The 27,625-nt window shown below is 38.8% G+C and overlaps 1 protein-coding gene across 7 annotated transcripts in view; it reads left to right on the plus strand.

Annotated features, from left to right (window-relative positions):
• Positions 1-27,625, plus strand: part of GRK3 (G protein-coupled receptor kinase 3) — a 132,994-nt gene that overhangs the window by 47,731 nt on the left and 57,638 nt on the right. For 6 of the 7 annotated variants that reach the window (XM_043497847.1, XM_038373697.2, XM_038373700.2 and 3 more), the window contains 3 exons: positions 11,204-11,277; positions 20,665-20,766; positions 21,510-21,584. In XM_043497847.1, the coding sequence (XP_043353782.1) occupies positions 11,204-11,277; positions 20,665-20,766; positions 21,510-21,584 (251 nt within the window). Of the gene's footprint in view, positions 1-11,203; positions 11,278-18,473; positions 19,352-20,664; positions 20,767-21,509; positions 21,585-27,625 lie in introns of those variants that run through there. The other variant, XM_043497850.1, reaches the window with a different exon arrangement.

Genomic DNA, 27,625 nt, shown 5'->3' on the forward strand with positions numbered 1-27,625 from the left:
CTATCAAATCCCCCCTCATTCTTCTCTTCCGCAGACTAAACAATCCCAGTTCCCTCAGCCTCTCCTCATAAGTCATGTGTTCCAGTCCCCAGTCATTTTTGTTGCCCTCCGCTGGAGGTTTTCCAATTTTTTCCACATCCTTCTTGTATTGTGGGGCCCAAAGCTGGACACTACTCCAGATGAGGCCTCGTCAATGTTGAATAGAGGGGAACGATCACGTCCCTCGATTTGGAGGCAGTGCCCCTACTTATACATTCCATAATGCCATTGGCCTTCTTGGCAACAAGGGCACACTGTTGACTTATATCCAGCTTCTTGTCCACTGTAACCCCTAGGTCCTTTTCTGCAGAACTGCTGCCAAGCCATTCGGTCCCTAGTGTGTAGCGGTGCATGGGATTCTTCCGTCCTAAGCGCAGGACTCTGCACTTGTCCTTGTTGAACCTCATCAGATTTCTTTTGGCTCAGTCCTCTAATTTGTCTAGGTCCCGCTGTATCCTATCCCTACCCTCCAGCATATCTACCACTCCTCCCACTTTAGTGTCATCTGCAAACTTGCTGAGGGTGCAATATTGAGTGAAACTGATCTGGAATCAAAGAAGGTTTTGAACTGGGAAGGTGATATGAAGTATCATGTATGTATATGAAATCTAATTTCTATTTTCCAGAACTGAGTTTTCTCACAGTCTTTTCCATCCGTATCTAGGAGTAGAAGGATGCAGTTTGGCTAAGGAGCTGTTTGGGTTACATTGCTTATTGTCTGTTTTCTATGGTAGATTCTCAAGTATTTTATCCAGCCTAATTGTGAACAATTTGAGCAATGGCACTTCAGTAAATTTGGGGTGGGGGAGGCGGTGGGAGGAAGGAGCTGCTTCTTACTGTAATTGACTTTACTTTTGCGTTTTTCCGAATATTTATCATACATTTTCAGGAATAATTAATACAATTAACTATTCTATTTATCTTTAATAAATGTTTAGAAATTCAGTTTTCTTTATGCAGTTTCATCCAGTTACTTCTACTTATTATTCCCTTAGCCATCTGAAACTGGTCTTGTCCTCCTTAGCTCCTGGCTCCTGTCAGGTACTCCTAGCACTATGAGAAAATGAAAAGCTAGCAAGAAGAGATCAGTGTAATGGAGGCAGGTACAAAAAATGTTGTTGTTCCTCCCACAGTGCTGCCACCAGCCTTTACTTTTCTATTATAACACAGTGTAAAATTTGAGGTTTCAGAGTAGCAGCCGTGTTAGTCTGTATTCGCAAAAAGAAAAGGAGTACTTGTGGCACCTTAGAGACTAACAAATTTATTAGAGCATAAGCTTTCGTGCATCCGATGAAGTGAGCTGTAGCTCACGAAAGCTTATGCTCTAATGAATTTGTTAGTCTCTAAGGTGCCACAAGTACTCCTTTTCTTTTTGTAAAATTTGAGAAAGTCTAAATAGGACAAAAATATTTAGCATGGCATTGATAGAAATTTTTTGCTGGTATATTTTCACACTCTCCTCCTTCCAGCAGCTGCCTTTGTTTTCTTTTGAGTAATGAGCCGGTTGCTGGGAGCATGCCAGAGATTTTTCTTTGACTGCATTCATCACTGTTTGTGCCACTTTTTAATAGCCTCTTAATACTTCAGTAATTGCATGACTGTAGTCTTCCTTAGTTCATTGTTCAAATACAGGTCCAATTAATTCAGCATTATTTTGCTGTGTGTTCATTCTTTCTATCATGTACAAACTAAATTAAAATATTTAGCAGATGAGCTTTAGTTCTGTAAATGTAGCTGCTGAGAGATCAACAAATATGAATTTCACTTGCAATTTTTTAGCTTTTGTAATGTTCACAACAGAAATTTATCAATTGGATAGATGAAGTAAGGTCCAAGGCAACACTCAGTGGTCAAAGATATAAAAGTACTTTTGCCTATACTCCCCCATATAAAATGTAAATTAAGATAAATGTTACAAATTTAACAAACTGTTATGTGGACTTGTGAATCCTAGCCTGTAACTCCTCCAGTGTGGATTTGCAGAGACAGCATATGCAAAGAACTCTAGTCACTGGTAAACAACCTGTCCTTCTGTCAGGATCAGCTCTAGACACCAGCAAACCAAGCACGTGCTTGGGGTGGCATTCCAACCATCCTTTTATCTTTTTTTTTTTTTGCTTGGGCAGTTATGGTCTTGGAGCTTGGGGCAAATTTTTTGCTTGGGGCCTGCCTTGTCTTCTGTGCTTCTGTTTAAGCTTCTTCAACAACTATGCAAAAGTAACAAAGTTGATGGGCCATATAAATAAAAAAGCATTTATTTTGGAAGAGGATGCAGTTTGCTTTCTAGATGTAAACCTGCACCAATATGTGCTCAGTTTCCATACTAGCATTTTTATTTGATTGTACTTTTCATCGTTAATTACACATACTTTGTAATAAACAATACTCATTAGTACCACTAACTGAATAACTGGCAAAGTATACAGCCCTTTAGGTTTTTTGTTTCTGATGTATATCCTAACATTGTCTCCCCTAGAGTATTAGAGAAGGAGGAGGAAGAGTTCTATGAGGAATGGGGTGATCCGGGTCAAGTAAAATAAAACTGAGTCAAACTTATTTTTTAAATTTCCTAAGATCAAAGTAATCTTAAAGGTTGAAAAAATGTGCTTTACTTCTAAATTTTTTAAAATGTCATAAACTCAAAAAAGGTGATTCTTGCTGGGCCGAAAGCAGGAAGTCTTGGGAATCTCCTCAAGAAGCCTGGTCTAGTCAGACTTCCATCCTGATTACAGACAAAGAGATTTAAACTTCAGAATGACATGTAAATAAGTTACCTGAATGAAACATGGCATTGAAGATTTCTAATCAGAATCCCACTATGGACTTGGGAATTATTGCATCTTCACAATAACTGGCTAAATCAGGGGCAACCAAGTAGGACAAAGTATATGTAAATTTGAAATCTAAGTTGGATCCTAACTAAAGCTAAAGATAGTAGTGCCCCAAAAGGCTGATCAACCGCTCTGATATGTGAATAGACAGTAAGCTTTGAATTCTAAGACATGCTTTTGTAGGCTATGATAACAAATGACTCAGAGTCATACATATGGATGATTTTCTTATTTTATTGCTTTGATCTGTTAAATATGGGTTTCCTATGTAATCTGTTAAAGTTTAAGGATAGGGGAGTTCAAAGAATATATGTATGCTTTGGAAAAATTAGATTTTTAAAATAATTTTGACAGCTACTATTGATTTTTATTTTAAAGCTTTTTTATTTTTATCCATTTAAATTTTTGCAGTTGTGGGAAATTATGAGGGGGAGTCAGACAGTGAGGAAGCCAGACTGTAATTATTTAATGACAATAGATGTTGAGATTCAAAAAGTTAAAGCTTTATATCCATTAAAACAAATTGTCAACATCACGTCAATATGTACAAAATAAATATCCTTAAATCAAACTCTAATAAAGATCTCAAGCACCATTTTTCTTACTTTGCCTATCTCGAAATTTCTATAATTATTGATGCGTGTACTGTGAAATTGATATTTACCAGTAAAAACCTGACCCTTCCAAGCCTAAATGTGTGGTTTGTGATCAGCACTTGATTGCTTTTGTTAGATCTAATATTGCAAAAGTGATGATCTGTCACATTGATTAAAAAAAATATGGACAATTTAGAAGAGCCTTTTTTTTTTAATGTATGAAATTCTTCAGATTCAGTATGCTGGCTGAATTATTTCTTGATATTGCATAAGTTGATCACTATTGATCTTTTCTTAATAGTAAGAAGTTGTTGTTGTTGAAATGATTTTGTCCTCCCTCTGTCCAGACAACAGTGCTGTTGTCTTGTTTTGTCTTTTAAAAACTATAATACAGTAGTTTTCTCTACACTTCAGCAAACATTTGAACCAATAGATTGCACCTATTGTATAACCTCAGGCTGAGGTATGTTTATATCAGGCTATAATATGGTATTGTATTAAATAACAAATGCAACATCCACTGGATTCTTTTATGTTAAAAATAATACATATCTATTCTGATAAGAGACAAAAGAAAAATTACAATATTTCCTCACCCTCAAGTATTTTCACTGCTGAGTCAAACAAAGTAAGGGTTGCCCACCGATCCAGTAATAAATGCCACATTATTTCCTACAGTTCTGGTGTATTATGTTTCTGAACATATTACAAGACTTTAGTAGTTCTCAAACTTTTTCATAGTATTGGCCACATGTTAATAGAGAGTCTTGCTTCTGGATCATGTCCAATTCCATCTTTGATTTGCATGGACTACTTCCCTTTCCCATAACATCTCATGACAACTACAGCAGTTGCTTAATGGAAAAGCAACATTAGCAAAGTGTTTATTGTGATATAGAAATAGAATAAATGCATTGTTTGTGATAGAGGAGTAGGGTGACCAGACAGCAAATGTGAAAAGTCGGGACGGGTGGGGGTAATAGGAGCCTATATAAGAAAAAGACCCAAAAATCGGGACTGTCCCTATAAAATTGGGTCATCTGGTCACCCTATAGAGGAGAGTGCAGGATATAGTGCAGGATATTTTTCTGAAGTGATTGAGTGAAAACAATAATCTAACAATCATAGCATGTGGACTTCATGGCATTTTTTGCTAGGGATTATTGGTGATTTTAATGCTAAAGCTACATGACTGAATGTTGAATGATTCCTGATTAAGTTGTTTCTAAATTAATGTCTTTTCTTATTTTGTGTTTTCAATTTGTCTAATTATGATTCATGTTAACAGCATGCTTTTTAACTTGTGTTAGCATTTCTGTTATAATTCTGTTTTTAAGTAACTTAAAATAAAGCTTTTCTGTAAGTTGTAACATGGTATTTTATTTTGAAAAAGGAAGGAAAATGTATTTTAAGGTTGTTTAACTCAAAAATATTTGATTAAAATATAATTTGGTAATCAGCTATTAGTTAAGTCTCAACTCTTTGTGTTGAGAATAAAACTGAAAACAAAAGTTATTTAAATAAAATCTGGTCCTTTGGTCAACCTACCTGCTGGAAAAGAGAGAGGAAAAACTTTTGTGCTCTCAAATATGTTGCGTATTGTTTCTTTACAGAGTGGGACAAGTGTTGGTTTGATACCAGAGCTAATATCAAATCAACTTTAAAGGTATCATTCTTTCAAGTGTATGGTTGAAAATGTCTTTTCCATGTCCAATAAGCCTTTTTCTGCACAATATGATTTTCCCATTTCTTCGCTGTGAGCTACATAATATCTCATAGATAATTCTATCAATTCTAATCAGTTGTTTTCTATTGTTCAAAGATTAACGAAGTTCTAAATAATAAGTAAGATGCATTTGTGGTGACTAGAATCTCTGTTGTTTAATGAGGATATGGAGAATGTTAGAAAGAAACAAGTTTGAATGTAAAGTATGTTGCCTTTGGATTTAACATTTAAAACTGCTAGGAATTAGTAGGCTTTTCCAATTAAATGTTTGTGATTTAAAGAGGCTTACCTTGTCTCTGATTGAGACAATACTGCCACCATATTGAGGAGCTCATGGACAGGGAAAACTTGTCAGCTGCCAAGCTACAAAGCCAACTGTAGAGGCCCTTTGCTGCCACCTATTGTTATAATAAAGAAGCTACTTCCAAACATAGTTATTCACTGTAGCATCCCCCACTGGGGTTGGTTCCATTACCTGTGATATATGAGAGTCTAATAATTATTTCGTGTTCATTATTTTTTTTTGTTCTCAAAATTATTCGCTAGTGTCCATTCAGATTGGAATGTGAAACTCTCACTGATGTTAAAAGGAGTTAGGTATTTATCCATGGGAGAATAGACCCTCCTCAGTGCTGCTGCTATAGATTGATAATAGCAGCCTTAACTTTGCATATTACAAATCAAGATTTTCTTTTTCTGCTTGACACATCCTCAGGAGTGGTCTTCCTCCTGCTCTCTCTCTCTCTCTCTCTCTCTCTCTCTCTCTCTCTCTCTCTCTCTCTCTCTCTCTTGTGGGAGTAAAGTGATATTGTCACTTTAAGTGATAATCTGAATACATTAGCAGTATTGCAATTTAGTTTCAGAGGTCAGGTTAAACTTCAGTCATGTTTCAGCAGCATTGTTAATTAAATCACCCAACTCCGTGGTTCTCAGTTTTTCTTCTGGCATTACATTTTATGTGGTTTTGTTTCTACTGAAGTCAGTAGCAAAACCTCCTTTGACTTCAGTGTGATTAAGATTGGGTTATGTGTCATGTAAAATAAGTAAATAAACTAGATGTGCTAGTTTTGGATATTTGCTGACTCACCCAATTTTAAACATGCACGTTTTTCTATTCTTACGTTAATTTCTACTGAAGCTTGATCCTGGGCTTTTGGAGAATGTTCTTCTATAAAATTATTTTTTGCATTGTGTGTAATAATGTGTGAACTGTATTATAAATCTGTGGATCCTTTTTAATTTTTTTTAAGCAAGCTGTTTGTTGTATTTCATTGTTTTTATGTGAGATTTTTGTTTTGTTATTTTAGATTTGCTGGGTGAAAAAAACCCTCACTAAAGCCAACTTGATCTCCTTCTAAACTCTTATGGTTATAAAGGAAAAACCTTAGTCCACTGAATAATGTGGAAAGATTTTGTCTTTTTACTATTGCTAAAAAAGTTGTGGTATTCCACAATTAACTGTTCTTTCTATGTTCTTGTCCTTTTGTTATGACCAAGAAAGTGTAAATATATAAAATGTTTTTTGTAAAACAAAAAAAACCCAACAACCTCCCCCCACTTCTCTCCCCGCAAACTGCTTACATAAGCTAATAATGCACCTGAAAGAAGGTCATAAAAAGAGAGAGTGTAGATACTTTGTACAGACCGATGAAGGAGCATGCATTAACTATTCCAAATGTTTTATGGCACTTTCAAGCTAATCAGCTCAAAACAGTAAGGGACTGGTGGCTCTCTAACCCAGCCAAATACTGTTTGTTTGTTTTTTAATTGAACAAGAAAATTGTGGCAGTGAAGATATCACTAGGCTATCATAGACTTATAAAAAATCATGCCCTCCAGAAATGTATACACATCCCAATGCCGCTCTACAGCTTTTTGATAGAACTTGAGAAAAAATAAGTTATTTTCCCTTGCCAGTGACTCCCATTGCAACCAATCAAGATCTCAACCCAAATTGCAAACCAAAGAGCTTTAAAGACTGGGAAAGCCATGAAATACAAATGGTTAGCCAGCTATTCAGCAAAGAAACTTTTCTAACTTATTTAGAGATCAAAACTACTTTTAACTGTCCACTCTTCCATGGTACCAGTACTTTCAAGTCAGCCATTATGTTCCTCAACTTCCTGGAAGAGCTGCTTTATACAGAAAGCTAACTTTAGTAGAAGTTTCAGAGTAGCAGCCATGTTAGTCTGTATTCGCAAAAAGAAAAGGAGTACTTGTGGCACCTTAGAGACTAACAAATTTATTAAAGCTTATGCTCTAATAAATTTGTTAGTCTCTAAGGTGCCACAAGTACTCCTTTTCTTTTTTAGTAGAAGTGATTGTAGGGTGATTCATTCCTATGCTAGGCTGCAGCCAATCCACAAGTCAGGAATTGGTCTGGTGACTCTCGGGGCAGGTATGTCAACTTCACAGGAAGAACAGCAGCTCAGTCTGCTCAACATCACTCCAGGGTTGGAAATCTCTCTTGCCTGACAGGGGCAAGAGACCCCCCCACCTCCCCAAGCCTTAGCCTGCCCCAGCCTTGCTCTTGGTCTAACTCTGTTCCTCGTCTTGCTCTTGCTTCTGCCCGTTCCTTGCTGTGCTCCAGACTTGCTTTCTCTTCAGACTTACTGCAACTCCCCTCTGGACTCCTGATTCTGGCTGTAGCATAATAAAAGAAAATTTCTTTAAGATACTGTTTCAATGGTACCTTATGCCATTCAGGTTAAAATATAGATAGATGGAAAGGGAATACATTTGGGAGAAATTGTGCTGAAAGAGGAGAATTTATGCATCTATGGTAGATATGTCCAGGTCACTAAAGACTAGTGGGATGCAATTCAAAACCAATTATCACAAATTATTGGATATTTATTACCAAATGATCCTTTGGTAACCTCCCTGGGGCTTCCTAGAAGAAATGGTCACAAAAGGAAATGAAGAATTCATCCCACATCTGCTAGTAGCTGCTAGGCTACTGAGAGCTTCTCATTGGAAAAAAACATGGTCTGTCTCTAGAGAAATGGTTAAAAATATGGGAGCTGTTTGTTATGAAAAAATTAACGCACCAGTATTATATCGAGCAAGATAGAGGACAAATAAATACTTGGATATTTGATTACTATTTATTCAATAGTCAAAGTACATTCATCTGCAAAAAAAAAAAACAAAAAAACCCCAAGCACGCCTGTCCAGGTTTTTTTTTTTAATAGTAACATTTGCTAGACATGCCTGGTTTGTTTAAATATGTGTAATTAGAGATTTCACTCAATTTAATTAAACCACTAGAAACAATGTCATGGTTAGTGTAAAGATGCTTACTCTGTAACTTGGTAACATCTGTTAAATAGGGAGAGCCAATGATTATATTACTGTATAATGTTTTTCTAATCAAAAGCTCACTGTAATAATAATTGTATTTCCTCTCATATTTACACGCATAGGATTTGTAAACCTCTTAAAACTTCCTAAATAAAGTCAAAATTTAAAAATAAAATAAAATAAAAAAAACAACAATGGAGGGTAAAAGATGCACCACATTGGCAACTAAAAACCATCACCAACAAAAAACAATCTAATGCTGTGTCACTGTCTGGAGTGGCTCACAACTGTGCGTGCCAATCTCAGGTCAGACTGTCGGGAAACAGGGCAGATGCTGTCCAACTGGTCGTATATTCTATAAATTAGATTTCACAAAGACTGTAACAAATATTAGCCTTACCATGGAGTCAGGGACAGTTCCCTTAGGCTCTCCAGCCAATCTTATCACCCAGACAAACTGGACTTTGTGATGAAAGGTTATTAAAACCAAAAATCACGACATATTAGGTCACTCCTGGCCCCAAAGCGCCAATCACTTACCTCAAGTCAATGGTTTCAGAGTAGCAGCCGTGTTAGTCTGTATTCGCAAAAAGAAAAGGAGTACTTGTGGCACCTTAGAGACTAACAAATTTATTAGAGCATAAGCTTTCGTGAGCATCCGATGAAGTGAGCTGTAGCTCACGAAAGCTTATGCTCTAATAAATTTGTTAGTCTCTAAGGTGCCACAAGTACTCCTTTTCTTTTTTCTCAAGTCAATGGATGCTCTTGATCTCATGCCAGAAACAATGCTGGTTGCCAGTTCTTTAGGAAAGTAACTAAAGATATATTCGCTAAGAAAAGAAATGAAAGTTATTGAGAAGTTAAAGCAGGTAAAATATATTAACACTATATATTTACTGAGTCGAAGTTTATAAGTCCAAAGTGGTAACTAGCAGATTACTACATCTCTGCTTTCCATAAATCTCTCAGGGTTACCTAGAATGGCTCTAGGGATCTCTGTCGAGTTTCTCAGTATTCCTCCCTGGTAGAATTAATCAGTCCAGAGATACAGGATAATTCTCTTATATCAGCAGTTATAGATCCTGCTCACAGAAGCTGACAGGTTCCTTCGCCCATATGGGTGCTTCCTTTGATGAAGAATGCATCTTGAGTCTTTGACCTCAAGTCCCCGCATCAATGACCACTTGCTTTGAAATTAGCATTTGAAGGCTAAAGTCCTTAGGCCCTTCTTTAGCATTCACCAGATTTCTTTGATGAGTAATTTAGTTAGTGATAGGTTTCAGAGTAGCAGCCATGTTAGTCTTTTCGCAAAAAGAAAAGGAGTACTTGTGGCACCTTAGAGACTAACAAATTTATTTGCGCATAAGCTTTTGTGAGCTACAGCTCACTTCATCGGAATGCATCCGATGAAGTGAGCTGTAGCTCACGAAAGCTTATGCTCAAATAAATTTGTTAGTCTCTAAGGTGCCACAAGTACTCCTTTTCCTTTTAGTTAGTGATATACATTATGCAATTGTCTACCATTACATTACTATAGAAATAGATAAGTGAGAGCAATTCAGGTAACATTCATTTTTCAGGAAGTTTACACATCAGGTAAATTTTTATCTTAATACTAGCACAAACCTCTGATATAGGGTTAATTAAGTACAGGATATATATAGATGAAAACAATACAATCAACATCACTATTGATTTCTGGTAGCATACGAATGAATTAGTTAGAACTCATACTAATGCTTAATCCTACTTTGATATTCACAAACAAGTGAATTGACCTATTGCTTTGATCTGAGCTGGTCTGTCAGCATCACAGCCTGTTCAACTCTACCTTAGTGTTTCATGACCACATCTGTCATTGGTTATGATTTCAGTGAGCACTTACTAAGTGAAAGTAAGGAAAAAGATATTGGTTGCTGAAGTGAGCTGAAAGCACGTATACTAACAGCTCCTAGAGTCTTGCAGATAACCATAACAGTTAACGCTGGCAAGAGAGATCCATGTTAAGCTGAGCAAAAAGATAGTTCAGGATAGCAGATGTCAGCTCAGACATACATAAAAACAATGTTTGTTGACCACTGCTTGTGAAAAAACACTCTGCTCAACATCCCATTTTGGAAATCAAAGAACAGATCATCAGATAGACTGCAGTAGTCATGTTTTCAAGTCTTTACAAGTGTCTTTGAAAATAATTTAATGTTACTATGTTGTTTACAAAATGTATTTGAAATATTGGGTAAAAAAGATCTAAGTATTAGTAGGTTAGAAAAGTGGTGCTGGTATTGTTATTACTATAAAATGTGGTTTGAATTGTTTGAAACAGGAAAGTATATCTATAATTTCCCTCCTCATTTGTGGAAAACTCAGAGATGGATATTATTCAAGTTTTCTGAAAAAATTCACCTTTGGTCAGAGGCCAGGCATAAAAAATTTCAGTGCACAATGTAACATTTTATACAGTTACAAGCAAATGAAAAAGGATTGTTTAATGCAACTCATGTGAATAAGTTAATAGCAATACTTATATAGTACTATATATTTTCAAAATACTGTACAGACATTAAATAATTGTAATTGATATACTTCAGCCATTAACCATACTTACAGAGGAACAAAAAAATTCCAAAAGAATATTGGTTACTATACATCCTGAAAGTGACCATGTTAATTCATGTTTTCCTCTCTAAAGTGTTTTTTATTTATTTTAGGATTTTTGCTGTTTAAAGATTATTGTATGAATGAAATTGATGAAGCTGTCCCTCAGCTGAAATTTTATGAAGAGGTAAGAAACTTTTTATCTTCTATTGGTGTTCTATGTCATAAGCTTAATTACTGTCTTGTCAGGAACAAGTGTATTTGTGTTTGTGGCTGGGGCTTGGTAGGAAGAACATATGGGTGGCACTGGAGGGGGGTAGAATGGAGGAAAAGGGGGATGTATTATTTCAGTTTCCTTAAGTAGATTAATGATTCATAAGAAATGGTGATAAGTAACATTTGGATCTTACAATGCTAGCTTTTTAAACGTATATAAGAGGCTTTTTAAAATAAAATGTTAGATCAAAGTATTTAATTGTTTTTTGTACAGTTTTCAAATCATATATGCTTGTAAGGAGATTATGATGATTTAGTTTGGTATCACATTGATAATGATCACACATTTAACCAGTACAAAATGGAATGCTGAAAGGAGAAATTATTTTGCTGGCTTATGTTCCAGCTGTACTGTTGTTTGGTATAACTATACATATTGAGACTAAGTCTTTTTATTAAGCTTCTTGTGTTTCTGTAACAGTGGATTAATAGAACACTTAAAGAAGTGCAGTTGTAATAGATACCTTCGCTTGAAGACATGTTGAGTTTATTTGGTCTTTGGCTTTATAATGCCACTGGGGTGTACAGGCTTTTGGCTGATGAAAACGATAATGTAAGAAAAAACATATTGACTGAATCTTAACCATATTGGCATTTATCAGATCGATGCACCCAAAGAAGGTTTCAAAAATACCAATAGGCTGATGGAGGGGCGAGGGGGAAGAATCATGATTTATGACTGGAATAGTGTAGATATACGAATGCCTTTTTCCCTTGAGCGTATGGTGAAGTTACTGTATGTACTGTAGTGAAGCGAAATATTTCCAGCTATTTCTGGATGCTGTGACTCTTGCTAAAGCTGAAACTGAAAGCAAGCTGCAGGCTGGACTATTAGGCGTGTCAAGCCTCTAGGTATTTTTTTATTCTTTACAAATTGATTAAAACTTTTTTTTTAAGAGCAACCTTCAGTGTACTTTTAAAATTGCATTTAGGGGCTTTATTCTTCCTGCAGATGTGCACGTGCAATCTCCATAGACATCACTGAATTGCATATCTTGCACATCACCAAGTTGCATCGAGTTGCGTACCTAGTTGCATATCTTATTATTTAGTACTTATTTGACAGTAGACTCAGGGGCACCAATCAGGACCTGACCTCATTGTGCCAGCTGTTATTTGTGTATATACATATGAAGACTGACACAGTCCCTACATTTTAATACGTTTCTAATCTAAGAAGACAAGTGGTGCATAAAGATTTATAGAGAGATGTATACAGTTTTAATATACATTTACATTATTTTTGTTATAAAAACGCAAAGTAAGAGTCCGCTATCGGCATATACCTCTTAATCTAGCCATCAGTAATTGGTTGAGATCTAGAGGACGGGCTGATATGGAATATCCTGAATATTACCATTTGTCTTCAAAAAACTTCACCTGGATTACGCAAGATCGGTATGTAACATTGCTTTAGAATGAGGACTCTGTTTTTTGTTTTTTTTTTTAAACTTGAATTTTATTATATTTTCCTGCTCCTTTTCTGCAAAGTTTAATCAGTAACTCAGAAATCAGAAAATAAAGACAAGAAAGTTAAAATGAAGACTGCGTCAGTTCAGACCCATTCAGCAAAGAGTTGGCTGAAAAACGTGGACTTGCACAGTTCTCAGAAGTTAACAAATGTGGGCTTGACAAGCTTGTTATTCATAGATTCTGAGGCCAGAAGGGACCATTGTGATCATCTAGTCTGACCTCCTGTATAACATAGGCCAGAGAACTTCCAAAAATAATTCCTGGAGCAGATCTTTTAGAAAAACAGCCAATCTTGATTTTAAAAATTGTCGATGATGGAGAACCCACCACGACCCTCAGTAAATTGTTCCAATAGGTAATTACTCTCACCTTTAAAAATTTACACTTTATTTCCGGTTTGAATTTGTCTAATTTTAACTACCAGTCATTGGATCATACCTTCCCCTGCTAGATTGAAGAGCCTATTATTAAATGTTTGTTCCCCATGAAGGTACTTGTAGACTATAATCAAATCACCCCTTAACACTTCTTTGTTAAGTTAAATAGATTGAGCTCCTTGACTTCATCACTATAAGGTATGTTTTCTATTCTTTTAATCATTCTTGTGGCTCTTCTCTGGACTCTGTCCAATTTATCAACATCCTTCTTGAATTGTGGGCACCAGAACGGAACGCAGTATTCCAGCAGCAGTACCAATGGCAGAGGTAAAATAACCTTTTTACTCCTACTCGAGATTCCCCTATTTGTGCATCTCACAATCGCATTAGGTCTTTTGGCCACAGTGTCATACTGTGGGATCAAGTTCTACTATCAGGGATTCTGCCTCCAGTCTTCAGAAACACACATTTAGAGACTGTCAGCAAAAACACTTCAGTTTATATCCCTTGTCATAATGGTGTACATAGACAGAAAAATAATATCTAAGATAGTCAAGTCCCAAATAATATAGGTCTTTATACATGCAGATTAAAGCCAACACCTTGAAATGCACTTGGAAGAGTACTGAAAGCCAATGTTGGATCCGTTGTGTTGGATGATGCACAGGTGCAGTGCATGCATGTCATCTCGCTCTGCTGGGTTCTACACAAACTGAAGCTTCCTAGTAGTTTTAAAGAGTAATCTTAAGGAGATTACATGGTGTTGAATCAATGTAGTGGTGACAATTGCATAATGGATTCTGCAACAATGAAAGGTAATTAACTGCAGATGAGATATAAACTACCACAATTTTGCAGAGCATGGAAATTCAAGATCAGCTGAGGGCACTGTGTACAGAATTTTAAGAACTGTGGCAAAAATGGTTGCTGCATCTTCCTGGCTTGGAGCATTCTATGTGGCAGAATAAAAAGTCTTTTCAATTGCAACTGGAGCTGAATTAAGAGCTTGACTCAAGAATGAAATGTGACTGTTTGCAGCTCGCTGCATTAATGTGACTGAGTTTTGGTTTTGTAGTTGTTCTGATCCAATTATAAAATAAAAAAAAAAAAACTTTTCGTGAGCTACAGCTCACTTCATCGGATGCATAATTTGTTAGTCTCTAAGGTGCCACAAGTACTCCTTTTCTTTTTGCGAATACAGACTAACACGGCTGCTACTCTGAAACCAATTATAAAATAATTATAGTCAATTTAAAAGGCATTTGAATTTGGAGCCATAAAACAGGGTCCAAATGTACTGCCAAGATTGCCAACCAACTTGACATGGAGTGAAACACCAGCAGAGAAAGCAGTCACGTCTACAATCGGCTTCTGTAAATAATATTCTGTGCCAACCGCATTAACTCTGTCTTGTCTAGACTGTTTTTCAGCCAGTATGTTTTTGCTTCACCATTGCGTGATTTAGACAGGGACATGGATTAGCAAACTGCACCATCTGCACTTGTGAAAAAGATGATGTAAAGTTGAGTTTTATCCATGTATTGTTCACACTGCAGCTCCAAATGATTCAAACTTCCCTGGCAGCCTCTTATATGCAGAACAGAAGGGGCAACAAAGTATAATCCTCTAGGACTTTGCATAAGAGGGACCTTAGAGTGATGAATAATTACCTACTATCATCTTCTGAGACTTCTTATAAAGGAATAAACAGAACTATTGCAGAACAGTCCCATCAATTTGTGACAGATCCTTCAGGTGGGTAAGTTGCACCTCATGAGTAATGACAGGTTTCAGAGTAGCAGCTGTGTTAGTCTGTATTTGCAAAAAGAAAAGGAGTACTTGTGGCACCTTAGAGACTAACAAATTTATTTGAGCATAAGCTTTCGTGAGCTACAGCTCACTTCATCGGATGCATCCGATGAAGTGAGCTGTAGCTCACGAAAGCTTATGCTCAAATAAATTTGTTAGTCTCTAAGGTGCCACAAGTACTCCTTTTCTTCTCATGAGTAATGTTATCAAAGACTGCTGATAGATTTAATAAGGTCAGGTGTTTTCCATTGCCAGAAGGAGATAGATGACTAGGGCTACTAATACAGCCTCTGTACCAAAACCAGGCATAAAGTTAGGGTACTAGGGATCTGGTATATCAGAAGAATCCAGATGAAGCTGGTATTTTCCTTCCATGACCACCTCAGAAGAGAACGTTCAAAACAGGATAATAACTGGCAAAGTCATTAATGTCAAGTGATGGCTTCTTCCTAAGCTGCCGTTGGTCTAAAGATAAATTATTAGAACTCCAAAATTGCTAATATGAGTTAAGAAATTTTATTAATTGTAAAGAGGAATACTGAATACGTTTTTCTATCATTTCTTTTTGTTTATACATTTAAGAAATTACTGTAGTAACTAATCCAAATAGCAGATTGTATAGAGAATATTTAGAAACATGAGTTATTGCATGTCACTTCTTTATCTTTGAAACAATTTGAAGTTGCACTTTAAGGGTTAGCAAAACATGGCGTAAAAATATTTTAAAAGTGTTGTTACATATTTTTAGAAAAGTCCCTGTTAGATATTTAAAAAAGAGACTTGCTGTATTTCCTACAGTGAAGTATTATGTTTGAAAGCTTTGAAATTTTTATATATTTGATTTACTTACCACATTTTCCAGGTAGAATAATTTGAATAAATTGTTACATAAAAATTATCCTTAGATGTAAAAAGGCCCCATGCTGAAGGGATCTTGTGTGTTACTGCAACGTGAGTCACGATCATGCATTTATCTGGATGAGTGATTCATCCAGATCTGTCAAAAATCATTTTTTTAGATGCTCAGTAACTTAAGCATTCTAATTTCAGCATTTGAAAAGATATATTGTCAGATAGTATTTCTGAAGGTGAGCTGTGGTATTTGTCTGCCAGGGGATTATCATATATGAGTCACTAGTATCACCATATTTATGGGACAGTACAGTAACTCAAGAGGGAGCTATTACTACTATATATCAGTTATCAGATAAACCATGACAGTTTGTGAGTTCTGCTTACCATCGTGTTTCTTTTGGTTCTGTGTAGTAGTGTTCTTTTAAATAAACCTGTAAAATTAGCTGAATTTGTATGCCATACATGATCTGATATTAATAAGTGTCTCATATCATCTTGCTTGTCTACAATAGAATCAGGGTATTCTTGATGACACATTCTCATTTCCTTAGATTGAAAGAAAGGAGGTAGTTGGCCCAGCACTGTTGAATTGGTTTACCATTTGTGACTCAGTGTGGCCTTTATTCTTAGACAGTTGCTGCAGAGAGGCTAATGTTGGCCAATAATAAGAGTTGACAGTGTTTGACTTGCATGTTCCCAAATCCTACAAGGTTCTGATTCAACCTTAGAACATGTTAAAAAAAACTCTAAAGTGGTTATAAAATTTTATTATCATGCACAGGTTTAGGAGGAAAGCTCTTCAGAGCTCCCATCACAAGAACATATTCTTCATCTAACAAGGATTTATTCCAACAAGCTATTTGACTTTTATCCCCTTGAAGAGTGTGTGTTGTTTAATCTGTGTAGATGGAGTGCAACAAATTCTCCTTGAATTTTGCAAGGCTTCTGTGAAGAGCATTGGAATTACAGTAAATCCTCGCTTAACTTTGTAGTTATTTTTCTGAAAAATGCTACTTTAATTCTTATGGGGAAATTGGATTCGCTTAACATCATTTAGTTTAACATAAATGGGGGGGTTAGGTTCCAGGGAAATATTTTCTACCAGACAAATGACGACCACACACACACACACACACAGTATAAGTTTTAAACAAACAATTTAATACTGTACATAGCAATGATGATTGTTAAGCTTGGTTGAGGTGGTGAAGTCAGAGGGCGGGATATTTCCCAGGGAATGCCTTACTGCTAAATGATGAACTAGTACTTGGCTAAGCCCTCAAGGGTTAACACGTTGTTAGTGTAGCTTCACACTCTACAAGGGGGCACGAATGGAGAGAGGGAAGACAGCATGGCAGACAGAGACACACACTCTGTGTGTGTGTGTGTGTGTGTGTGTGTGTGTGTGTGTGTGAGAGAGAGAGAGAGAGAGAGAGAGATGTGCATTGCCCCTTTAAGTATGCTAACCCCACTTTAAGTATATTGCCTTTTTAAGTAGGTCAGCAAGTTGAGACAGCAGCTGCTGCGAGCAAGCTCCCTGTGTCCTGAGCCCTGTCATGACACCCCCCCCCCGCTCTATGGAGATGGCGTAAGCAGGGGGCAGGAGTATGGGGGAGGGGGACACCCTGACATTAGCCCTCTTCTTTCCCCCACTGCTGCACAGCAAGCAGGAGGCTCCCAGGAGCAGCTCCAAGGCAGAGGGCGGGAGCAGCACATAGCAGTGCGGGGAGGGCAGCTGAACTGCCGGCAGTTGATAGCCTGGGAAGCGGGGAGCTGATAACGGGGTTGCCAGTTGACCCTGGTTCCAAGCCCCCACCAGCTAGCTCCAATGGGCTGCTCTTTCTGCAAGCAGTGGACAAAGCAGGCAGCTGCCAAACAATGTTATAAGAAAGAATTGCACAACTTTAAACAAGCATGTTCTCTAATTGATCAGCAATGTAACAACAAAACAACGTTAACCGGGATTACTTTAAGTGAGGAGTTACTGTATCTGTATTAATTGTTGTTGTTCTATTTCTGTATCTGTGTATCTAGCTTTAGTGATTGCTTTGTGGGCTAAAAGATAAGTAACGGGTAAATCCTACAGGAACTCCCAAACAATTTGTAGACTGAATTCAATTGCTTGGTGCTCAAAATGACAGTCCCAGGAATGCACCGTTTAAAGTTATCCTCCAGAGAAATGCATAAGCCAGTTTGGTTAGTTTCAGGGACTCTACTCAAAATCCCAGGACATCTTCAAGCAGGAACTATGAACAAAGGGACTTTGGAATGAATAAAAAGAAAACCTGTGACTTGAGAGATACTGGGCTTGAGAGATACCGAATGGAACATCAGACTGTCTGAGAGGCAGCAGTTGCAGGGGCAACCTGTTTCACCTAGCCCAGTTCTTGGAGGGCCTGGGTTAAGTGAAACCTTCTTAAACTCTCAAGGAAAGTCTAGGCTTAGGGAAGACTATGTGTTTAGGCTTTTCTTATTTTTAATCCTATACTCTAATTGCTATGTTCCTTTGGATTAATAGTATGTTTGTGTCACTTTAATCAGACTTTGGTCACATGCTCCAAATACAGTTAGACCTGTGTCGTCATAACAGTTGATAAAAAAGGGGACTGCGGCCAGAGACCCATTTTAAGCATGGGATGAATTGTGAAATTCCACCCTGAGAAAAAGATAGTTACTTGTAGGGGTGCGCTTGAGAGGGACTGCAAAGGGGTCTAAATTGCTGCTTGCCCAGTAACCATGACAACTTCAAAAAGAAAAACGTGTTCTGAAATGGAGGCAAAACATACCGTTTTATGTCCTTCAATTTAAAATCTCCTGAACTACTTGCTTTCTCTTAAGTCTACATGTGCTTTTCCACTTGTTAAAGTGGTGATAACGGATCCTTGGGTTTTTTTTTCCACCTGTATGAAATCTTTTTCCAGAGTCTGGTCCACGTGTTCTCTCCAAGTGGAGACCCACCAACACCTGCCTGTCCAATGTTTGTGTCAGTGACAGATGTGTGACTGGGAACTACATCATCTGTGCAGCCTTTACTTTGTGGGTCTGGATGCCATAGTGCTCTGTTCCTTCTTAAAGAGGCTTTAAAATGGGCCAGGTTGAGTCTCAGCCCTGGAATGCTTTGATTTCCTTGATTCACAAGATGATGGGTGGATTTAGTGCAAATCATCATACTCAGTGTTCCATTTGGATCCTGGTTCTTCACAGGGTGAAGTGGAGGAGGTTCAGTAGATCAAAACACAAGCCGTCCCTTGGGGAAATTAAACTATCTCTTTCTTTTCCATGTCCTAGTAGGAGTCTTGCCAGTAATACTCCCATTGAAGGATTTGCATTGATTAAACTCTTCTTCAAAGCAGAATGGATCTGAGGTCTTTCGGGGTTGGCCTCGCTGTCATGAGATGAAGTTACTAACAGAACCTATATCTTGTGCCTCCTCTCTGGCTTTCTTACTGCTTGGTAGAGCTAAACCTATTTGTAAGTCTCCATGGTTATTTGTTGCTCTCACCTAGAATTGTCCTTATATACTGTCTCTTTTGTGAGAGTGCTCAAGTGGATGTTCCCAAATTTGTTATGATCTAGTCTGTTCCTCTAGCAAAGAATGAGCATTAAGACTATCTGCCATGGCTAAAGCAATTTTTAGACCTTGTTGAGGCAATCATCTCCTCTCTTTATGCAGCACTAATGCTGCTTACTCACTAAACAAAAGTTGTAGAAATTGCAATTAATTTGCAAACCAGTCATTCTTATATTTTCATACAATATTCTCAAATATCTTAACCTAAATTCTGTTGTTCTAACTACAGATTTAATGTATTTAATTGAATCATAAACACTGTGCTGGAAGCAAGTTCACTTAAATTTCCATTGCAACTTTTGGTGTAGTGCTCTACAGTAAACAAGACCAAAATTAAGATCCCTCTGTGAAGAGGTCACTAGAAATTCCTGAAATAGGTCATTTTTTCCCAGCAGATATCTATAATTCAGTATCTCCTCTTAAGAGAACTTCAGTGCGGTAGCCTCTTCATCATACAAAGTTGTTTTCCACTCTCAGTATTTTGAAAAGCTGTTGCAAACACAGAAGTTTTTTTCCATGGTAACTGATTAGAAATTCATATAACTAATTCAGCTGAGTCCATTGGAAGGCCTGAATGCTGCCTCAAACCTTAATATTAAAGTGCTACTGCTAAGGCCTACAGCATAAAAAAGATGCTCATTTGGCTTCCAGGCTACTGGTTCTACTTTATGCATATGCTCCAAATACATTTCAGAAAGTGGGGATCAGCATTCATCGTTGTAGGAGAACCAGGATTGGTGCTCTCACTGGGTAGAGAAGGACAAAGAAGGCCTCCTCAAAAAGGTTCAGTCAGATACATACTCCTCTGCCTGTCCCACCCCAGCCGCCAAGTCCATCAGTTCCTTGATCTTTTTCACACAATTTACAGCCCAGCTAATGGTTTAGGAAGGCGTGTGCATATGTTCTTAATCCAGAACTTCTCAGATTTTTCAAACAAAACTCTTCATACCCCATTTTAAGCACCACAGTCTGCAAACAAATTGGTTACGCCAATCAAGAGTTACAGGGAGATAGAAAATCTCTTCTTGGATTGGAATCCAAAAGTCATTCTTAACTATAGAATTGCAACGAGCACCTCCACAAACCTGTCCTGGGAAAGGGATGAAGGGAAATAAGGGGTCTACCACAGTGAAGAATGTTTCTTTCCTCAAACAGTGTAAAGATTTAGAAATAGGTTCAATTGACTGATTCCTTTTTTTTTTTCATATTACAGATAAAAGACTATGAAAAACTGGATTCTGAGGAGGAACGTCTTAGCAGAAGTCGGCAGATTTATGACACATACATAATGAAAGAGCTGCTGTCTTGCTCACATGTATGTATGCTGCAGTTTCACTCTATTGTAATATTTTAATGTTTCCTTTGACTTTAAATTCTTTAAAATATTTAATAATGGAAGGACAGTGAGTAGATGAAAGTCTGACAGGGAATTACACAAAACGCTGCTCAAAGTGTGACAATAGCAATCTATTATGATGGCAGTGTCTACTAACTCAGTTGTCACTCTTTGTAAAGCATAGCCCTATGAAAGAGTGGATAATCTATAATAATGACAAGATTTGAGCCAGAGAGAAATTTATCCTGTTATTTAAGACCTTGAATCTGCAAGTGCTTATGCCCATGCTTCGCTTCACACATAATTCTGTTGAAGGGAATGGGACTACTCGTGCCTGAAGGTGAGCATGTACACCTGCAGGATTGGGATGTAAGTGTACATTTTTCTTAAAACGGGGACTACAAAGAAGCAGTTGGTGGTTTCATGTGTTCTGTGTTCCTGTGCCTTGCAATTACTTGATGGATGGTCTCCATCATGCATGGCATGATCTGGGACCTTTTTTTTTTTTTGGCTTGGAAATAGGGATTGGCATAACTTTCAAAGTGTTATGCAAAAGGATGTTTAATGGACACTAAGTTACATTCATTTTGAAGTTTGTGTATTTTTCATATAAGCAACGTTCCTTTTTAGTTAAAAACTGCTATTGTGACCTCAATAATTAAGAACTTAAATATCTCTTTTCCAGCTATTTGTCTAAAATCTTACTTTTTATTTTTCCGAAGCCATTCTCAAAGAAAGCTGTAGCTCATGTACAAACTCACCTTGCCAAGAAACAAGTGCCACCAAGTCTTTTTCAGGTGAGATGAAAGCACTTGGAGTGTCCGGGTTTTATTTAATTATTTGAACGTAAGCAATTTCAGGAAACTTCCTTTATATACATATTATAATTACGGTTATGACAGGAATTTTATACTGTATTTCAGAAGTCAATTAAAACAAAATGATACAGAGAAAAATTTCTGTATAAAATAATCAGAGAATGTGTCTAATTTCATTATCTTGTTAAAGATAATAAAAATTGTAGATTAGTCTTCTTTAGCCAGAAGAGTCTTTGAGTACATTTTTGAAAAGATTACTAACTGCTCTATAACTTTACTGGCTGAAGGGTTCTAATATTAACATTTTATTCCTGTTTTCCTCCAAAATCATATGGAAAACTTCTTAGAAGGAACAATGATTACAGATAGCTTTTTTTGGGTGAGATCAGTGGTTTTTATGCCTATGGTTGAGGAGTATCCCAGCAGACTAGCAGTGTTTGAAAGAAATCCTCATCCCCTGGAGGCTTGTGGCAGCAGGAGAGAGTCACGTTGGTCAGTCGGCGTTTGGGCATGCGGTCAGTCCATCTCCCCACCTATGACTGTTGATCTGCAAGGTGCTGAGAGCTCTGGCCCCAGTCCAGGAAAGCATTTAAGCAGGCTCGTGGGTGTAAGCATATGAGTAGGGAATGGGACTACATAAGGGTATTAAAGTTAAGCATGTACTTAAGTGCTTTTCTGATTTGGAATCAGAGTGCTCAGCACCTTGCATGACTTAGCCCTTAGTTTCTCTCACTGCGGGCTTCTTAGATAACTGTGAAACTTTCATTCAAAATAGAGGAAATTCAATTAAAAATATGTACCCAGTTTCAGTTAACCACTTGGTAGCGTTGCTTTTTCACACATTGTCCTAGAAATTCAGGTCACAGTCCACTTGGATCTATGGTTTCATCTGCTGGTTCCAAGTGCATTCTAGATAACCCAATTAGCAGAGTGTGAGGAGTTTCACACAGACGCTCTAAGTGAAAGTGGGTTGTAGTTGCTTTGCCAACCACTGGTAAATTACATTTTTTAAATATAGTTTACAATAAATCCCTTTTACATCAGGACCTTACGCTTCCTTTCAACATAAATCAGGTCATGAAGTACAGAATTCAACCGAGTGTTTCAGAAATATAAACGCATAGCAATGCACATACCTTTCTGTTTAGTGGATCCTTCCTTTTGCCTCTAGCTAACTATATTATATAGCACCATATTTTGGAGGTATAAGAGTACAGGGCTGGAGTTAGCAATATTGCCGTTTCGCATGAGAGTTTTAGGTGCTGGTGCCAATTTATAGTTCTTTCATTATTCTAAATACAGTGGGAAATTACAGTCTGAAAAAAGGCTACTTGTCCTCTACAGAAATTAGAGTACTTTTCTCTAAAATTCTATAAATGTTTTAGGATTTTAGAATTATAGGATTTCTGTTTCCACAAATTTAGCACCAAAGTAAATAATGGATTTTGGTTTATTGGTTTGAAAAGTGCACCTTTAATGTTTTTTATTTATTCAAACAAATTGAAGGTGAAATAAGTATTTCTGTATTATTAGAGTTCTAACACAAACTGACCTGACATTCAAATTAAAGTTAGATAACATAATTAGACAAATTAAAGATGGAATTTTTGCTTTAATGTTGAATGTCCTGGCTTTTTGTTAATATGAACCTATGCGATATGGCAGTGACTGCAGGTTTAAATTAATTTGCTGTACTTTTATAGTAATTGCATTTATTGTAGCATTTAAAGTACTGTTACATTAAACCTGTTTGATAGTCTTACTGTGTCAGTGAATTGTCTTTGATGTTAAAACCAGAGAGACTGACAAAGTGGTATCTATATTGTCTGATTCGGATCTCATGTAGCCACTGGTAATTGAGTTGGGATTTGAAATTATTGCACACTATGTCAAACCAAGTAACGGTGCTCCTCTTTCAAATAGGCCACTTGTGAATTAAAGCTGCTGGTAGCAAGGTAGAGGAAATAAAGGAGAGGGAAGAGAGAAGCTCTAATAACGAAAAATTATCTTGGTGTTCCTGTGCTGTGGCTGTTCTTTGAGTTTCACAGCCTTCACCATAAATTCTAAACTGTTATTTAATTTAAATAAATGAGAAGCAGTGTTCTCAACCTGATCATTCTGGTGATTAATCCATAAAGTTTCCATGCTTATTTCCTGTTTTTGGTCCATGGGCAAAGACTGAAAAATTCTCTCCAATCCCTCCCAGGAAAATGCTAAGGCCTCTTATTCAGAAAAGCCCTTGAGCAAATGCTTATTTTCAGTGCAACTACTCAGATTCTTAAAGTCAAGGCCATGCTGAAGTTCGTTGCTGGATCAGACCGTAAGCCACGAAAGTCACCACAAAATATTGCAGTTACTTAGGGCCCCCCTTCTGTGGGCATTGAGGATGCTCAACACAAGTAGTTCTTGCCAGTGGGCAGTAAATGCTGGAGCCTAAACATGTATCATAGAATCATAGAATATCAGGGTTGGAAGGGACCCCAGAAGGTCATCTAGTCCAAACCCCCTGCTCAAAGCAGGACCAAGTCCCAGTTAAATCATCCTAGCCAGGGCTTTGTCAAGCCTGACCTTAAAAACCTCTAAGGAAGGAGATTCTACCACCTCCCTAGGTAACGCATTCCAGTGTTTCACCACCCTCTTAGTGAAAAAGTTTTTCCTAATATCCAATCTAAACCTCCCCCATTGCAACTTGAGACCATTACTCCTCGTTCTGTCATCTGCTACCATTGAGAACAGTCTAGAGCCATCCTCTTTGAAACCCCCTTTCAGGTAGTTGAAAGCAGCTATCAAATCCCCCCTCATTCTTCTCTTCTGCAGACTAAACAATCCCAGCTCCCTCAGCCTCTCCTCATAAGTCATGTGCTCTAGACCCCTAATCATTTTTGTTGCCCTTCGCTGTACTCTTTCCAATTTATCCACATCCTTCTTGTAGTGTGGGGCCCAAAACTGGACACAGTACTCCAGATGAGGCCTCACCAGTGTCGAATAGAGGGGAACGATCACGTCCCTCGATCTGCTCGCTATGCCCCTACTTATACATCCCAAAATGCCATTGGCCTTCTTGGCAACAAGGGCACACTGCTGACTCATATCCAGCTTCTCGTCCACTGTCACCCCTAGGTCCTTTTCCGCAGAACTGCTGCCGAGCCATTCGGTCCCTAGTCTGTAGCGGTGCATTGGATTCTTCCATCCTAAGTGCAGGACCCTGCACTTATCCTTATTGAACCTCATTAGATTTCTTTTGGCCCAATCTTCCAATTTGTCTAGGTCCTTCTGTATCCTATCCCTCCCCTCCAGCGTATCTACCACTCCTCCCAGTTTAGTATCATCCGCAAATTTGCTGAGAGTGCAATCCACACCATCCTCCAGATCATTTATGAAGATATTGAACAAAACGGGCCCCAGGACCGACCCCTGGGGCACTCCACTTGACACCGGCTGCCAACTAGACATGGAGCCATTGATCACTACCCGTTGAGCCCGACAATCTAGCCAGCTTTCTACCCACCTTATAGTGCATTCATCCAGCCCATACTTCCTTAACTTGCTGACAAGAATGCTGTGGGAGACCGTGTCAAAAGCTTTGCTAAAGTCAAGAAACAATACATCCACTGCTTTCCCTTCATCCACAGAACCAGTAATCTCATCATAAAAGGCGATTAGATTAGTCAGGCATGACCTTCCCTTGGTGAATCCATGCTGACTGTTCCTGATCACTTTCCTCTCCTCTAAGTGCTTCAGGATTGATTCTTTGAGGACCTGCTCCATGATTTTTCCAGGGACTGAGGTGAGGCTGACCGGCCTGTAGTTCCCAGGATCCTCCTTCTTCCCTTTTTTAAAGATGGGCACTACATTAGCCTTTTTCCAGTCATCCGGGACTTCCCCCGTTCGCCACGAGTTTTCAAAGATAATGGCCAAGGGCTCTGCAATCACAGCCGCCAATTCCCTCAGCACTCTCGGATGCAATTCGTCCGGCCCCATGGACTTGTGCACGTCCAGCTTTTCTAAATAGTCCCTAACCACCTCTATCTCTACAGAGGGCTGGCCATCTCTTCCCCATTTTGTGATGCCCAGCACAGCAGTCTGGGAGCTGACCTTGTTAGTGAAAACAGAGGCAAAAAAAGCATTGAGCACATTAGCTTTTTCCACATCCTCTGTCACTAGCTTGCCTCCCTCATTCAGTAAGGGGCCCACACTTTCCTTGGCTTTCTTCTTGTTGCCAACATACCTGAAGAAACCCTTCTTGTTACTCTTGACATCTCTTGCTAGCTGTAGCTCCAGGTGCGATTTGGCCCTCCTGATATCTTTCCTACATGCCCGAGCAATATTTTTATACTCTTCCCTGGTCATATGTCCAACCTTCCACTTCTTGTAAGCTTCTTTTTTATGTTTAAGATCCGCTAAGATTTCACCATTAAGCCAAGCTGGTCGCCTGCCATATTTACTATTCTTTCGACTCATCGGGATGGTTTGTCCCTGTAACCTCAACAGGGATTCCTTGAAATACAGCCAGCTCTCCTGGACTCCCTTCCCTTTCATGTTAGTCCCCCAGGGGATCCTGGCCATCTGTTCCCTGAGGGAGTCAAAGTCTGCTTTCCTGAAGTCCAGGGTCCGTATCCTGCTGCTTACCTTTCTTCCCTGTGTCAGGATCCTGAACTCAACCAACTCATGGTCACTGCCTCCCAGATTCCCATCCACTTTTGCTTCCCCCACTAATTCTACCCGGTTTGTGAGCAGCAGGTCAAGAAAAGCGCTCCCCCTAGTTGGCTCCCCTAGCACTTGCACCAGGAAATTGTCCCCTACGCTTTCCAAAAACTTCCTGGATTGTCTATGCACCGCTGTATTGCTCTCCCAGCAGATATCAGGAAAATTAAAGTCACCCATGAGAATCAGGGCATGCGATCTAGTAGCTTCCGTGAGTTGCCGGAAGAAAGCCTCATCCACCTCATCCCCCTGGTCCGGTGGTCTATAGCAGACTCCCACCATGACATCACTCTTGTTGCACACACTTCTAAACTTAATCCAGAGACACTCAGGTTTTTCCACAGTTTCGTACCGGAGCTCTGAGCAGTCATACTGCTCCCTTACATACAGTGCTACTCCCCCACCTTTTCTGCCCTGCCTGTCCTTCCTGAACAGTTTATAACCATCCATGACTGTACTCCAGTCATGTGAGTTATCCCACCAAGTCTCTGTTATTCCAATCACGTCATAATTCCTTGACATCACCAGGACCTCCAGTTCTCCCTGCTTGTTTCCAAGGCTTTGTGCATTTGTATATAAGCACTTGAGATAACCTGTTGATCGCCCCTCATTCCCAGTATGAGGCAGGAGCCCTCCCCTCACAGACATTCCTGCCTGTGCTTCCTCCCGGTATCCCGCTTTCCCACTTACCTCAGGGCTTTGGTCTCCTTCCCCCGGTGAACCTAGTTTAAAGCCCTCCTCACTAGGTTAGCCAGCCTGCTGGCAAAGATGTTCTTCCCTCTCTTCGTAAGATGGAGCCCGTCTCTGCCCAGCACTCCTCCTTCATGGAACACCATCCCATGGTCAAAGAATCCAAAGCCTTCTCTCCGACACCACCTGCGTAGCCATTCGTTGACCTCCACGATTCGACGGTCCCTACCCAGGCCTTTTCCTTCCACGGGGAGGATGGACGAGAACACCACTTGCGCCTCCAACTCCTTTATCCTTCTTCCCAGAGCCACGTAGTCCGCAGTGATCCGCTCAAGGTCATTCTTGGCAGTATCATTGGTGCCCACGTGGAGAAGCAGGAAGGGGTAGCGATCCGAGGGCTTGATGAGTCTCGGCAGTCTCTCCGTCACATCACGAATCTTAGCCCCTGGCAAGCAGCAGACTTCTCGGTTTTCCCGGTCAGGGCGGCAGATAGATGACTCAGTCCCCCGGAGGAGAGAGTCCCCGACCACCACCACCCGCCTTCTCCTCTTGGGAGTGGTGGTCGTGGAACCCCCAACCTCAGGACATCGCATCTCATGCCTCCCAACCAGCGGAGTCTCCTTCTG

Source organism: Dermochelys coriacea, chromosome 15 (genome assembly GCF_009764565.3).
Source record: "Dermochelys coriacea isolate rDerCor1 chromosome 15, rDerCor1.pri.v4, whole genome shotgun sequence".
NCBI lineage: Eukaryota > Metazoa > Chordata > Testudines > Dermochelyidae > Dermochelys > Dermochelys coriacea.